We start from the raw sequence: 16,479 nt of genomic DNA on the forward strand, positions 1-16,479 counted from the left end.
CTCTCCGATTCCATCTGGAGATCATTCCTGTTACCCAAGCAAAGGGAACCGAGGCCACTGACTGTTAATTTAACATTAAGGCAGCACACTCCTGTGCCCAGGCCTCTGCTCTCCAGCCTCCAATAACTGGGCAGCCTCTGCATCTCAATACATAATCAACCCCTCCAACAAACTCCCAGTCTTGCCCCTTGGTTTTAAGGAAGCTTCCTGAAATCTGGAAACGGTCTGGACTTTGGGAAGTTGTATTAGTGTCTTGCACAGTCTTTTCCTCAGGTTAGGTGATACTGGGAACGCTAATAATCACTCAGAGAAAAATTTTAAATAGCGTATTTTTGCCCTCCACCAAGAGAATCTGACACGTCCTCCCAAGAGGAGAGAAGAGTTTGCAAGTGCTCCCAAGTGATTCTGATAACGGCCTATGCAATTTATCACCGGTTATCGTGCAAGCAAAAGTACAACCTTTTTCTCTTTACCTACTGCTACTCTGCAGTGGTATCTATGCAAAAGAGGAAAGGAAACAACATTTGACCCTGTGTTGACATAACGATGCATAAGGTTAACCCAACAATAACAAAAACAAGAACTAGTGCTATTTATGAAGCACTTAACTATATATCACACACTGTGTTAAGTACTTTACATCCAGTATTTTCCCTAATCTTCACAACCACCTGTGAGGAAGGCTTTCCATGTGACAAGCTAAGGTTTAACACGGTTAGATACCTTCAGCCTTGAATCATTTCATTCGTTTGTGCAACAAGGATTTATCAACTAAATATTTATGTACTAATGACCTTTCTGGGCATTAGAAACACAGTGAAAAATAAAAAGACAGGCTGCCCGTCCTCATGGAGCTGATATTCTGGGGAGAGATGGGCAGCACATGATTGCACAAGTCAGACGACTTCACTCAGCGACAACAGCCACGGAGGGTGACGCAAGAGAGAACACGGCGCTGAGGGAGGGCCTCGCTGAAGGAGCAGCATTTAAGCAGTGCCCTCAAGGTCAGGAAGAAGACCATTCTGTCAGTCCAGGGAAAGAACATTCCAGGACATGGGAAGAGTGATGCACAAAACAGGGAAAGCCTGGCAGGTGTGAGGGCAGGACAGACCAGCGAGGCTAGAGGAAACAAGCAAGGGCAGGAGGCAGAGCAGAAGCTGGTGGGGAGGGGTATCATGCAGCACCGAGCAGGCCAGAGTCCCCAGCTCACGTTGTCAGTTTAGGTTCAATTTATAGCCACCGGCAGACCTTCAAATAAGGGAATGATAGGGTTTGATTTACAACTGAGAACCACCACTCCGGATTCTCTGTAAAGGGAGGACATCAAGGCAGCAGAGTTGGAAGAGAAGTTATCTAAGAGTAAAGATACGACAGTGACTTGAATGTGTGCTTGAAATGGGGACAAAGAGGGTAGCCATGGTTATTTTGGGGATCCCTCCAAAGGAACCTGTGGATGGACCAGAGATGTGGAATGACATAAAGGACGGATTTAAGAACGGCCTTTAGGTTTTTGGTTTGAAGAACTAAGTGGTAATAGGGGAGCCTCCTTTTTTTTTTTTTCCTATTGTTCTGAGATGAGAATGACCAGAGGAAAGGAGACTTGAGGGCAACATCAGGCACTGTGGAGTGTTTATTACGCATCCAAACAGAGATACTACGGTCACATAGCAATGAAGCAGCTCAGAGGAATGAGCATCCTAATTTATGTGCCCAATTCAGAATGGACATACTGCTTTACTTCATTTTACTCACTCAGCACTGATGTGGAGGAAAATCCATCTCCAACCACAATGTCTCTTTTGAAAGGCAACCTTTCAGGTGCTTCATGGGTTATCTGTACTAATCAGTGTTCATGGACATGAGTGACAGCAACCAACTCTAACTTGAACAGAAATGAATTTACCGCAGACGCTGGATGGCTCAGCAGGAAGGCTAGACAGTCAAGCTTGGGCAAGAAGCAGGGGATAGCTCCCTCCCCCAGAAATGATCTGTACTGGATGAGGCAGCCCGCCTCTCCTCCCAGGCCCTCAGCCACGTCCACGCCCCACCCAACACTCAATTCCACGGAGGCTGCAAACGCAGTCTGCTTCACCTGCAGGGCACCCCTCATAAAGGAAGGTCCAGACAGCAGCAGCTGATGGGCAATGTCTCTGCGCACACTGACACTGCCCACAGGCCTGAGGAAGGGGACCCTTTCCTACGGGAGGTGGAGCCCTGCCTGACACTTATGCTGATTTCAGGCAAAATGCAAAGGCCCTAGGGTTGTCTTATAATAAACATGTTTAGAACCAAATTCATCTTTAATGAACGCCCCTCCCTGGGTGGGTGGGGATACAAAATACAACTAGCTCCTCCTCCCGCTCTTAATTCTGATAAAAGAACTGTATTAACCACCTTCCAGATCCTGATCCTCTTTGACTCTTTTCTGTTCTTTCTCCCTCAAATTGTATCTATTTCTGTTGCAAATTCATCTACTTAAATTTTGCGGCAGCAGGAAAAGAAATCCAAATATAATTTTGGGGGTTTCTTTTGACAGTAATGCTGCTCTTCCTAGAATATCACAATCAAATGTTTCACTCGTTGTTAAAACACCTGGCTTTACAATGACTGAATAACTGTCTGTACATTTACTTTGGAAGAAAGTAGGGGAAATGAGGGTCCTGTTCCTAAACCCATACACGTCTCCAACACTGGCAAGGCGCTGGGATTTTTAGACGGCTGGGTCCCAACCACGCGCTCTAGTGACCAGTTGCAGTTTAGAAGGCTTCTATTATAAGCTCCACGAGGGCAGCCCCTTTGTTTATTTGTTGACTATGTGAAGGAAGAATGTGTGTCTCCAGGTCACCATACATAAGCCTGTGTAGCTCAGAGAGAGGCAAGACTGCAGGGCAGAATGAGACTTGCCATCTAAATACACCCCCCTGTCTGGATTGCCAGGGCCAGAGACAAATAGCAAACTCTTAACTGGAAGTAGAGGAAACAATCACAGCCTTCCAGGCAAAGATATGCTAACAGGCCAGGACCATCTGCCAAGGTGATGATCGGCTGTGGGTCTGGCACCAACACCTTCTCTTCTTTTGAACCCTGAGAAAAGTCAAGTGGGTTAACATACCTCCTATTCTTACAACTACTCTAGGGTAGAGAGGGAAGCGAGCTGGGAGTGGGAGATGATTAAAAAAAGAAGAAGGGAGATGCCACAAAATGCAAGTGAAGTGTGCACAGAGGGATGGGCAATGCCAGAGACGAAAATCAGGAACCTGGTTCTAATCATGCTCTGCACCTTTATCCACGACTCAGTAATGAGCAGGCACAACTTGGGAGACTCCACTCTCTCATCTGTAAAGTGAGGATGCTAACAACAAACATTACCACAGATTGAGTGCATTAACCAGGCTATGGGCTTTACCTGCATTACTTCATCTAACACCCACAGCCCTGGGAAGCTGTCCATATTCTAATGCTCATTTTATAGATGTAGAAACTGAGGCTTAAAAAAGGGAACTTGCTTAGTATCACTCCATCAGTCCTTGGTAGCATTCGAGTATGAGCTCTGGCTAACTCCTGTTACATTGTATTGGTAACAAGCTCCTTGCGATACTGAGAAGTTCCTTATCCTGAATCCATGACGATCAAATCCACCTGACAGTACCACTGCTAAAAAGATGGTGCCGTCATGCAGCTAAAATATACTGAGACAGTACTTCACCTCTCTGGGCCAACTTCCTCATTTTAAAGTTTATAAAATTCATATGCAGTTGTAAAAGTTAATGACTTCATAAATGTAGCGGTGCTGATTAAATTTCTGTGAAAAAAAGTGAGTTCTCACTAGGCTTACAGTCATTTCTAGTTTCTCATCCACTGAGTTTCTGGCAACAAAACGTAAGCAAGGCATGGCTCATTCACGCAATGTGCGTGTATTTAGCCATGAGCACACCCACACGTACACGGACACACAACTCTACCATTACTCAGATCCTCAGATGGCAGGGCAACAGATTCACACAGGATGACACGGCTCTGTTCTATTAGCAAATAATTCTATATCTGCTAAATACACAAATACTAGTCCTGCTGGCCCCGTAAGGAGGCAGTTTTTCCTTGGAAAGACTGGTCCAGCTTTATCAAGAAAAGTAGAAGGACCGCCTTGTCCACTGCGCCCCACTGCCACCTTTAGAACCCTTTTAATTGTGAATACATTTAAACAACTGGACAACGTCTTCAGTTTTCCAGCAGCTCACGTAATCACTCTCACACTCTGCTGCGACAAGAACCTGTAAAATACATCCAGCCACTGTGCTTTGCAGGAGATCCTAGTGGTTAAGAGCAGTGACTCTGGTGCCAGAAAAGCCTGGGCTGAATCCCAGCCCCATCACCCTTGGATCTTGGGCACTCTCTTCACCATTCTAACTCTCTTTCCTCTTCTGCAAAACAGAGATTAGAACAGTGCCGGCTTCATAGAGCTGCTGTGAGGATTAAACAACATAGTCCAAAAATAGTTTCGGGGACGTCAGAAGCCACCAAAAAATCTTGTGTATGATTATTATTATTTAAAAAGGAGAAGAAAAGCAACACTTAACCCCAACCGTGTGAAAGGACATCAGCAAAAATAAACAACAGCATTAAAAACTCCGTAACATGGCTCATTTGTGAAGGCCCTCAGGAAGGGCTGATGCTGTTCTCCAAGGGCTATTCCATTCATGCCGCTACAGAAATCTGTTTATGCCTCTTTAGAATCCTTAGAAATCTGGTCTCTATACAAGTAGGGACCTCACCTAACCCAGTATTTGGCAAAAGCAGGCACTCAGTAATTGTTTACTCCACAAATGGGTGGATGTTGAATTAATATGATAATTATAGTTTGCAGGTTTGCATCCAGAGTTACTAATTTTTTTAAACTCTATGGAGAGTTTATAAATATCTTTTAAAGAATATAGGAAATACTTTTTTCTTTTCTTGCTTAATTTCACCAAGATAAAATCTTACACAGAGAAGATTTACTTCTGAAGGTACTAGATACACAGAATGTCTACTTTTATGTAACTTCAGTTCTCCTTTAATCTCCTCCCATTATGACCTCTTAGTAGGCCAAATTTGTTCAAATGAACAAATCAACAAAGGGAAACACCTCGACACAACCCATATTAATGCTGCCTTGCTAGAGAGAGAGAATTAAGTAATCTGACTACTGAATATCCCTAAATATGAGGACACCATATCCACATTCAACCCACTGACTGTTTATATTTCAACATTTAAAAACTTCACGTTTTTAAATTTCATTGTTGAGAATACATGTTCAATTTCTAACATTTCTTAGATCAAATTCAGCTATTGTAATTTTCAGAGAAGCTAACAACACATGCTAGTCAAAACACAGGCTTTTGCTTATGTGTTCATAAAACTGATTATTCTTGCCAAAAGAGCAACTTTCCTTGTTATCTAAGCAAGGAATGCATGTTTTGATTTACGCAGTTTCGCAGTAAATTAATCCAAAGAGAATTTTCTCATTATGTTTTCCTAAACACAGCATTCTCGGCAAGGACAAAATAAGTGCCAGTGAAATGAACCTTTCAGAAGATACCCATGATGCAGCAGCTCTTCCCTGGGTCTGCCACGGAAATGGGAAACAGGCTGTGCTTGTGAAGGATTAATATGCTACCAGATAAAGAGCTTTGAGCTTCGTAAATAGAATAGCATATTCAGGGAGACTAAGAAAAGCCAGTTGAAAGCTGAGAAGAAGAGAAGACAGGACTCGGGCAGGAGCTGACACTGCCCACTAGTTCTCTGAATTGCATCCCTGTCCCAGGGTTGAGCACAGACCTGCCAGTTATGCCTGATATGTGACAAGGAAGTGAACACAACTTCTTAATCAATGTATGTCTTTTAAATCATCAGGTCTCCTTCTTCTTCTTTCACTCCAAAAAACAATGAGTCATTCTCTACTATGGTTCCAATTATACAGGAAGTTTTTTTTTTAAACCACATTTATCCATAAAAGCTTTCATGATTCTTTCCAAAATCTGTCCCTTCTTTTGGCAAATACAACACTGCATCTTGGAAACAATGCTCCAGAGATTACCACTGAAACTTGGTGAAATGGGTGTGGCCCAGCTAAGGGACCCTCAGAGGTCCACAGAGCACTTGGAGAAAGGCAGTCTTAATGAGTGGCCGGTGCCAGCAGTCAGGAGACAGGACTGTCACCACAGACCTCGCTGTGAGAAGCAAAGCTCTCTGCTCAGACCTACAGCACTCCCGAAGAGGCGATGCACATTGCTACACAGTGGGTTTTCTTCCCAGAAGACCAATCAATCAATCAATCAATCAATCTTTAAACATTTTCAATGGTACCCCCAACAACATAATGTAAGTCTTCACCCATTTTTAAGATTTCTTTTTTCTTTTCCTTCATAATTTCAGCAAACTGCCTTTAGTCCAATGAATATCTTGAGATTGTACAGTAGAAAGGTACATGTGTCCAAATTTCATTATTAGTTACTGTTTTAAAGTATCTTATACTTTAAGTTAGTTACAGCTTTCATAGTTCCATTAGTCCCTGAGTTCTTGAAGGCTGGATCTGACACTAAGCCACGGAGCGGGGCCCTGAGGGTCAGGGAGAGGGGAGTGGTCAGGAGCGCAGTTAGACTGGGGGCCACTCCTGGCTCCCTCTCACCAGCTGTCAACTAGGCAAACTGGAAAACCTCCCCAGGTCCATAACAGCCTCACCAAAAAGTAGAGAAAATAATAGTTCTATATTACAGGGTCGTTTGAAGGCTATCCAATACATGTAAAACTATTACAGCAGTATCTTACAGAGAGTAAATAAATGCTCAAAAAATGTTACTAAAAAAAACCTGTTGCTCCAGTTTCATTTGTTGAATGAAAGCACTTATAAATGTATAATGGAAATTTAGCATACTAATGTGTTATTTCTGGCATTTAGACTTATATACAGTAGTTCTCCCTTATCCACGGTTTCACTTTCTATGGCTTGTTACCTACGGTCAACTGAGGGCCAAGAATATTAAACAAAAATCCCAGAAATAAACAACTCGTAAGTTTTAAACTGCACACCATTCTGAGTAGCGTGATGAAATCTCTTGCCATCCCCCTCTCACCCACCCAGGAAGTGAATCATCCTTTTGTCCAGTGTATCCTGACAGCCACTTAGTAGCCAGCTTGGTTATCAGCTCCACTGTCTCAGTTTAGCAGCCCTTATGTTCAAGACACCCTTATTGTACTTCACAATATCCCCAAAGTGTAAGAGCAGTGATGCTGGCAATTTGGACATGCCAAAGAGAAGCCATAAAGTGCTTCATTTACGTGAAAAGGTGAAAGTTCTTGACTTGATAAGGAAAGAAAAAAAAATCACATGCTGATGTTGCTAAGATCTACGGTAAGGATGCATCTTCTTTCTGTGAAAATCGTGAAGAAGGAAAAAGGTATTCACGCTAGTTTGGTCACATCTCAAACTGCAAAAGTTAGGGCCACAGTGTGTAGCAAGTACTTAGTTAAAATGGAAAAGGCGTTAAATTATAAAATAAGACAGTGAGAAAAAGACCACATTCACATAACTTTCAGTACACTACATTGTTAGAATTTCTCTATTTTATTATTGTCATTGTTAACCTCTTATCGTGACTAGTTCATAAGTTAAACTTTACTACAGGTATGTATGTATAAGAAAAAAGAGTACATACAGAGTTCGGTACTATCCAAGGTTTCAGGCATCGCCTGGGGTCTTGGATGTATCTCCCATGGGAATAAGGGAGAAAGGGGGGCTACTGTATGCAATGACTGAAAATAAACTAGCTGCCTCCAGTGGCAATACTGAATGATTTCTAAGATGCAGTATTTTTAATTCAGGGTAAGTTAATCACACAAGAAAAGGTTTTTAAATGGATATCTGCAAACAGAATCATCATCAAGTCTATGTGCTTTTCAGTTGTATTTTAAAGTTGTATTTTCAGTTGTATTTTAAATCACCTAAACAATATTTCAAATTTCAAATGTACAGATTTGGATGCTTTTTTAAGTTACTCAGAGGTAAGAGAAAAATAATGAAAAACACTTTTTTTGACCAATGTATTCTGATGTTTGCCTATTTATATCTGTGCCTTCTGTGATCTTTGTTGCTAATCTACAATAATCTTACCCCTCATAAATTCAAATTGTTGAGTCACCCAATCACAGAAAATTCTACCGAACAAGTACTTTCAACAAAGCCTATTCTCTTCTCATTCTTAATGGTCAACCCAGAATGACTATTGCAGTAGCTAAATACCTATAAAACTATCAGGTTGCCAGGAACAGCTAAGTAGCAAGAGTAAATCTATTTTAAATTATGAATGCATTTTCTCCCAGGAAGATTTAACTACTGATACACTCTTCATTTTTACATGATCACCATGGTAACCACATTTCATATGGATCTGAATATAAAATTAGTTCATATTTATTTAGTATACATGGAGATCATTATCTTCCACATATGTGGGACAGACACCCTCCATCAGACTATATAAGGAATCTCCACGTGAGTGGCAGAACCATGTACCTGTGAGGACCCAGGTGTCTCGCTCTCTTAAAATGACCAATCCCTTTACATCCTGGGGTTGAGCATCCACCATGTTCTGAGGCTTCCATTAATTCTAAGGGACCTATTGAAAAAAAAAAAAAAGTCAAACAGTTAAGGTTATTAAAGTCAAATGTCTCAGATTAGAATAGCGAAAAAAATCCAGTTTTTCAATCAACACTTACAAACAGAAAAAGAAGCAGGCCCTATAAAAATTTAAAATATGTTTAAAGTCTCTAGTTCTAAAGGTTTTCCCCTAGGATTTTGTTCACTATCTTTCTTCAATAGTGAAACAGTAACCTTTGATCTAACCTTCTTTCAAAATGTTGCAAATTCCAGAGATATCTAAATCTGAAATTATAAGAAGATTCTAACAATTTTGATGAGGTAAATAGCATAATTAATATATGAATACTTGCACACTGTAAAAACTTCAAACAACACACCAGAATATAGAAGAACAGTTACAGACCCTCTTCAAGCAACTCCTCACACATTTCATACCCTCCTTAGTCCTAATTATGTTACTGTGTAACCTTTCTAGATGTTCTAAGCATTCCCATATGTACCTACATTTGTGCATATATACATGTATCGAGTTTTAGATTCTGCCACATAAAAGGGACCACATGGAGTACTATCCTGAAACATTCTTCCTTGGTCTTTAACTTCATGTCTTAAAAATCTTTCCATCTCAATAGTAATACTCTTTGTAACTATTGCATAGTAGCTGTAGCATGAGTGTATTATAATTTATTTAACCAGTATCTGTTTCCATGGTTTATTATTTTAAACATACTGCAACCAGTATCATGTCTGTGCCTTGTGGTGCCCTTATGCACTTTCTATGGGCATCCAGAAGTAATGCCACTAGTTGGGGAAGGTATGCTTAATTTTAAAACACCCAACAATAATTTATTGTATTTGCTACATATTTTTTCTACTGTGTATTTATTTTCCTCAAAAACTGAGATCTGGTATGTCAAATTCTCAGTGTATCTTTTTTCTTTCTGTTTTCTTTTTTTTATTCAATTGAACTATAGTCAGTTTACAATGTTGTATCAATTTCTGTCTGTGTACCTTTAAAAAAATTTTTAATTTAACTGAAATTTTTATTGAGGTGACTGTAGATTCACACCAATTGTAAGTAATAATACAGAGGGAGATCCCCTGCACACTTTGCCCGGTTTCTCCCAATGGTAATATTTTGCAAAACTACAGTATAAAATCACTATTAGGATATTCACATTGATACATTAAATTTTGATAGTCTGACAAACTGTCTTCCAAAAATTCAGTACTAATTTTAAAAGATGGTGACTACTGCTAAATAAAAGGATGTACAGGCACACTTTATTTTTTCAGATATTAATTTTTCCTTTTATATATTTTTGACTACCAAGTAATTGAAAATGTAGGAAGAGGATAAAAGATTACACAAAGAAGAAATGTACAGTAGAAAAGTAGAACAAGAAGGGTAGAGGGAAAAAATATTAAGGACACTACACAAGAAAATGGAAACATCTCTTTAAGTTATTCTTGTGTCTCTTACTCAAAGGAGGCTGAAGTGGATGCCCAGTTTTGGAACACCAACCGACAGGGTGAATATCAGGAGAATCTGCGTCTATCCAGTAATCATAGCAACTATTCCAGCCATCAAAGTGAACCTGGAAAACGAGAGGAAATTAATAGCATAACTCAGATCACAAAAATTCCTACAGTAAAAGTTCTGCCCACAGTAACCATTTTCATGATCTTCTAAGTAATATAGTACACATTTAATACCCAAGTGAATTGTTTTAATTATTTAAATTACTTGATTCCAGTATAAGAAAAAGGTACTTTTGAACTACAACATATTATTTAACCATCAATAAATGTCTTGACAAAGGCATGTTTGGGCAATACTTCTACAGATACAGTGTGTGTATCTCCCAATACTATCAGCAGTTTGAGTACTTAACATCTTCATATGAGCAACACCAAACACCCAATAAATACTACCAAGTCATGAATAAATCAGGGAAGGGAGGGAGGAGGAAGGGAGAGGGGAGCGGCAAGATCTTTCATACAAATGTCAAGTCTCCTAGAACTATGCTAAAAACAGACTTCAAAAAAAAAATCAATGCCCTACTACAAATATACCCAATTTACAAAATATGTCTCTACCAAATGTATTTTTAAATATTTTTCTAATATGTCTCAAGGAGATTTTAGAGAGTCATCAGGGCTACCCAACTTTATTGGCCACCATGTGAAATGCCAGTTGGTCTTTTAGGCATGGTTACTATAAGGACCAGCTACATATCTTTTAAGTAATACATACTTTTTATCTTTTAGAATGGAAGAATATACTAAAACGCTATATATTTTAGATCTAGTTTGCCAGTTAGACATTCTTTTTGAAGTTTATGACTCTCTTATTCCTAAAAATACAACAGATGCCAGATGGATTAAAACAAAAAAATCCGAACATTAAAAACTGAACAATAGAAAGTTCTAAAAGAAAGCATGAATGAATGTATTTATCTTAGAGTGGGATAGCCTTTGTAAGCAAGATGCCAAACTCAAAAGCCAGATCAGTCTGACTACATCAAAATTTAAATCTTGAGAATGGCAAATATTACCGATACCAAGGTGAAAAGAAGTCCAAAAAAAAACATTTGTTAACATTTGACAATGTACTTTGTTCCTTAATTTATAAAAACGTCATGTATCAATATAAAAAAGTGAAAAATCTAATAGAAAGAAAAGATACAAATGACTCATTAACAATAAAGTAAATATAAATGTCTAGTAAACATATGAAAAGACAATCAATTTCACTTATAACTTAAAAAGTACAAATTAAAACCACAAGATGCAATTCTCCTTTCAATCTGCCAAAAAATAATCCATTTTGGTGATTCCTGGAGCTGGTGAGTATGAGGACAAACAGATGTTCTCATAGGCCACTGACAGGAGTATTGATTGGTGAGATATTTCTGGAGAGTTATTTGGCAATAATGATCAACACTTAAAATACATCATCTTTGACTCAGTAATCTCAGTAACTCAACTCGCTGTTTGTAGTAGAAAAAAACCCAGAGTGTTTACCATCAGAAGAATAGTTAAGTAAATTATGGTATTCATATGATGGAACAGTACAGAGTTATTAAAGTACATATATATGGGTTCAAAATAGTATCCTTTGGAATGAATTCACTTTCTCAAGCTTAGAAATCAATCAATCCTAGAACTGAAACCCACAGAATTCCACACCTGGAAGGAATCATGGATATTATCTTAAAGAGGAAAAGAGATCACAGAGCTAGGTAGGAGGAGTAGCAGGCTTAAAATTCAAGGATCCAAAATAAAATTGTTCATCATTCATATATGTTGCAGTTAAAGCAGCAGTTAAAGAAAACTTGTTTGACTCAAAACAACCCCTTCCTTTCCTCTGACCAAAACCTAAGTTCAAACAACACTGAGAAAGATATTCATGATAATCTTCTAAAACTATCAATTTATGCTATCAGTGCCATCAATAAATGAGCAGTCATAATTCATAGTATGCTAGCAAGTTTTAAACGTTCTAATTCTCAACTAATCATCAAGTGATTACGCTCTGTTTTACTGGACACATGAAACTCATGTTTTCTGATCTTGCTATTCCTGAATTCCATTTCTTCTACATTGGAATCAATGTTTACACAACTCATGTTCCACTTGTTACAGATAAACAATTAAATTTTATAAAATTTAGCTATCTTCCCATAGTGAACAAACTCAATCCTAACAAGTAAATGGTTCTCCACCCTGGATACACATCAGAATCACTCAAGAATATTGAAAAGAAGAAGGTTTAAAAAAAAAAAAAAAGGCCAAGCCCACTAAGAAGGCTCTGAATTTAGAGGTGCAGCTTGGGTTCTGTGCACCTATATGCTATTTACTTTACTTCTAAGTGACTCTGCCATGCACTCAGAAGGGAGACCACTGACAGTAGATAGGACACATTTTAAAAGGACTCCAAAAATCTTGATAACATCATAAATAAAAGGGTTCTTTTCAAAATCTTCCTCCCACTTACCTTTCAGAATGTTTATGTTGGAGCTACTATACCTGGGGATGCCATAACCCTTTCCTAGTTTTCACTGAAACTGACATCTCAGTTTGAAAAGTCATCTATCTTCAGTGATAGATGTACCTTAGCTACTATAAATAAACTGAACACCTACAAGCTAGGTTGGCAGGCAATTTGGAGAGTTTTAGTACTTTAAGGTTAAATTTCAGAGTTAAAATTTGGCTTAGATATTATGCACAGAGGTAACACTACAACTCTCTGATAAGTAGCAAACATACTTAAAAACTGCTCTCTGAAATTATGTAAACACTCACACTACATGCAACAATTAGTATCAGCCCTAATTAATACTCTCATTCTGGGAAACCCAGATGAGGTCATTTTATTAAGGTCTGTATAGTTTCATTTCATCTTTTGTAACTTGCTACTTCAGTCCCTGGCATATTTGGCATATTAAAAAGTTTTAAACAAACAAAATCTAGAAATGGTAAGCGATAGTTTTTCTCCTGCTGGGTCCTATTTGGAAATGAAATCAAATGCCTGACAAAGAGCAAGAGAGGAAGATACATAAACATACAACGTGAAATATTTAAACATTTTACAAACACAAAAAAGACATCCAAAAATATTCATAATAGAAATGTCCCACTATAAAAACAATTACATATAAAAGCAACTAAGCAATGATGCTGAATTTAATTAAAATTCTAAATTAAATAGACCATTACGGATCAAAGTACAGTACAGATGATTTAACTTACACATATTTAAAATTATAGTTTGGCAAATTGGATACATTTTTAACCCAGAAGTGCAATTTGGACTCTTTATAAAAACTTAATATTCATTACTGACAACTTCAAGATTAAGACAGATGATCTCTTTAGAAAGTACACTAATTTTTTTTTTTTTAAAAGAGTTGGTTGCATTTTCTGCTCAGGTGAAAGGCAACTCAGTAAAACATATTTTAGCCCAGACTGCTTATTTCTGCTCTCTTGTGAAAGGAAAGTTATGTTTGAAAAGGTAAAAACCCAGAAGGACAAGTGGAGAAGGAGAAGTGACAATGACAATGATGTGTCTGTGGGGCAAAGGCAGGTGAGGGGGTGCTGAGCTACTGGAGAGAGAGGGTCGGTCACAACTCAGATGTCTAGAGCGGGAGCGCGGGACCAGAGGGACCTGGCTCACCGTGCAGAACCCAAGGACTTGATCTGGAGGTAGCAGGTGTGTGAAGAGGTCTGGAAAATGACAGGATTGGCTCAAAATCTGAAAATGGAGCGGCAGATCCTTAAGTCTAAGCCTCTACTCCACCCACCAAAGTAACTGCCCCTTCGACATTCCTGCAAAAGAGAAGAGGTTTACTTTCTAGAGACACAGCTGCGGAGCCTCTGAATTCCAGGACAGTGGTGATGGCTGGATGGAAAGTCCAAGGACAGAGTGACAGTCTGCATACTCCAACCCAGCCCTCGCTGCCTCACACAGCGGCCGCCAGGTTCACCCATCCCCAGGGAGGAGGAAGAGAAGAAACTGAAAGGCTACAAAGAACCCAGATGCTGACCAGTGGGGACCTCCCTGTGGAAAAGCTGGCTCTTTGTTCTCTTTTCCCACCGTGAAGCTCACCAATCCGTAAGCCCCACCCATAAAAGCAGATAATTTCAAGTGCCTTTTTCTTAACGTGAACAGCCAGTCAAGGACCTGACATCTGAAGAGAGGCTCTCATATGAAAGCAGAGGCCAAATTAATTAACTAAAAGAAATTTAAAGGAAATAAATATGGAACAGGAGGAAAACCATCACTGGTGTCCTCAGATAAGGAACGACATTGCTTCAGGAAATAAAAAAGAAGATTCCATTAAAAAGGAGAAAAGGGAGGGAAATGACAAGAAAATAAGGAAAAATTCTTGAAAGTTAAAAAAAAATCATAGTTGTAATTTAAAATGTAACAGAGTTGAGAAAATCGAGTAGATATCTCCAACCAAGAATTAAAAAAAAAACCAAAACAGAGAAGAATAAGAAAGAAAATATAAGAAAATCAGGGAGGGGGCCAGCCAATCCAAGAGGTGTAATACCAGAGGTGCAGGACTTCCAGAAAGAGAACAGAGAGGGGAGGAGGACATCACCAAGGCAATAATGGAAAAACATTTCTAAAAACAAAGGATCTGAAACTCCACTGTGAAAGGGCATGACTACCCTGCATGATAAACGAAAAAAGACCCTCACACCAAGACACGGCTACCACATAATGTCAGAACATGAGGGACAGAGATGGTCCTAGAGTTTTCAGAAAGAAAAAGTACATCACCCCGAGAGAAGGAACTGAATGGCCTTGAATGTCTCAAAAAACAGCTCCCGATGTGAGAAGACAGCAGAACAATGCTTGTCGTTTCTGAGGGGAAATGGTTCTCCGTCTTGTCACAGCATGAACTAAATGAGAGGCCAGTATATTGACATCGTCAGATGTGCAAGGAGTGAAAAATTATGCTTCCCATACACACGTCCTCAGAAAGTTACAAAAAGATATGCTTCGGCAAGGTAAGAGAGTATGCAAAGAATAACAAAGCATGCAACTCAGGAAAAATGAAATGCAACATCGTGTGTCAGCAAAGAGGAGCCTCAGGATGAAAGCTGAGAGGGCAACCAGGCAGATCAGAAGAGGTGGCTGTCAAACTATGGGAAGGAGGGTTCCAGGAAAAAAGATACAGATGCAAGGTTTAAAAATACACTCGAGCTTTTTGACCAAAAGACATGTCAGATTTATTATGGCATTTGTAAAACTCTAATAACAAGAACATAGACAATTTAAAAATAAAAAAAAACCCAATTATTGATGTCAGGAAAAGCTAAATATCATAAGAAAAAGACTACATTACTCAGCAGTGAACAAAATCTGTTTATTTATAATATGAACACAGAAGAGTGGGGAAAAAGCCAAACGCTGTGGATAATTACTGAAAGAGTAAGGGGAAGGGAAGGATGACAAGATCTCCATCCTGAACTACCCTAACAGAAAGGAAACAGCATATTTAAAATGGATGGGTTGAGAAACAGCAGGATACCTGTATTATTTTTTTTAATTGCAGATCAAATGTCGTAAGCAACAGCCAAGAGTGGGAAGTTCTCGCCTGTGGGGAACCAGACCTGGGGGTGGGGATGGACGGGGCAGAACTGTCTTATATTCTGTCACCAAAAACACAAAGACAAGAGCAAAAATGTTCTTGCCATTTTTCTTCAACAGCAAAGTATACAAAGGTTAAACTATTTTAATTGTAATAACTCACAGTGTGAAATGTTATATGTTACATAACTTCAAAAGTTGACTTGACTTGAGTTGATTTTATCTGAGAAACTCAGAATATTAAACTACACTAATGACTTCGCCTCTATTTTCCTCTATCTTCCTTCCTAAAAAAGAAAAATACGTGTTCTTGCTCCATTATCCCCCATATTATTAGAAAAACTCCTACTACGGAAAGCGTCCTATATTTTCAGAAGTCTCTGATGAATCCCGAACCTGAGTCACTGTCACTGTTCACTGAGCTTTTGTGGACTTCATAAATACACTGATATTTGTTTAGTGGTTCACCTTTAGCTGAAATTCATTCCAGTAAGTGAAAAAAAAGATTGTCAACTATACACCTCATAGCCAGCTCTTTTGGGGGTATGAAAGATTGACCAGGATGTTGCACTGGGAAGAAAATTCAGCCAGAAGCAAAAAGAGCTGGATTCTAGTCTAAACTTTTCTCATTAACTAACTGAACAATCGACCCTAGAGTATTTAACCTCTCTGGACCAAAATTACAAAAGTAATCGTGTTCCTGAAACCAGATAATTAAAATGTAATCATTTAC

At 38.9% G+C, this 16,479-nt stretch overlaps 1 protein-coding gene across 5 annotated transcripts in view; it reads right to left on the reverse strand.

The window, feature by feature from the left end:
* Positions 1–16,479, reverse strand: part of L3MBTL3 (L3MBTL histone methyl-lysine binding protein 3) — a 108,744-nt gene that overhangs the window by 32,898 nt on the left and 59,367 nt on the right. For all 5 annotated transcript variants that reach the window (XM_045524515.2, XM_074368382.1, XM_074368380.1 and 2 more), the window contains 2 exons: positions 10,125–10,239; positions 8,555–8,657 (listed from right to left, as the gene is read on the reverse strand). In XM_045524515.2, coding sequence (XP_045380471.1) covers positions 8,555–8,657; positions 10,125–10,239 — 218 coding nt within the window. The remainder of the gene's footprint in view (positions 1–8,554; positions 8,658–10,124; positions 10,240–16,479) is intronic.

This window comes from Camelus bactrianus, chromosome 8, assembly GCF_048773025.1.
Source record: "Camelus bactrianus isolate YW-2024 breed Bactrian camel chromosome 8, ASM4877302v1, whole genome shotgun sequence".
Taxonomy (NCBI): domain Eukaryota; kingdom Metazoa; phylum Chordata; class Mammalia; order Artiodactyla; family Camelidae; genus Camelus; species Camelus bactrianus.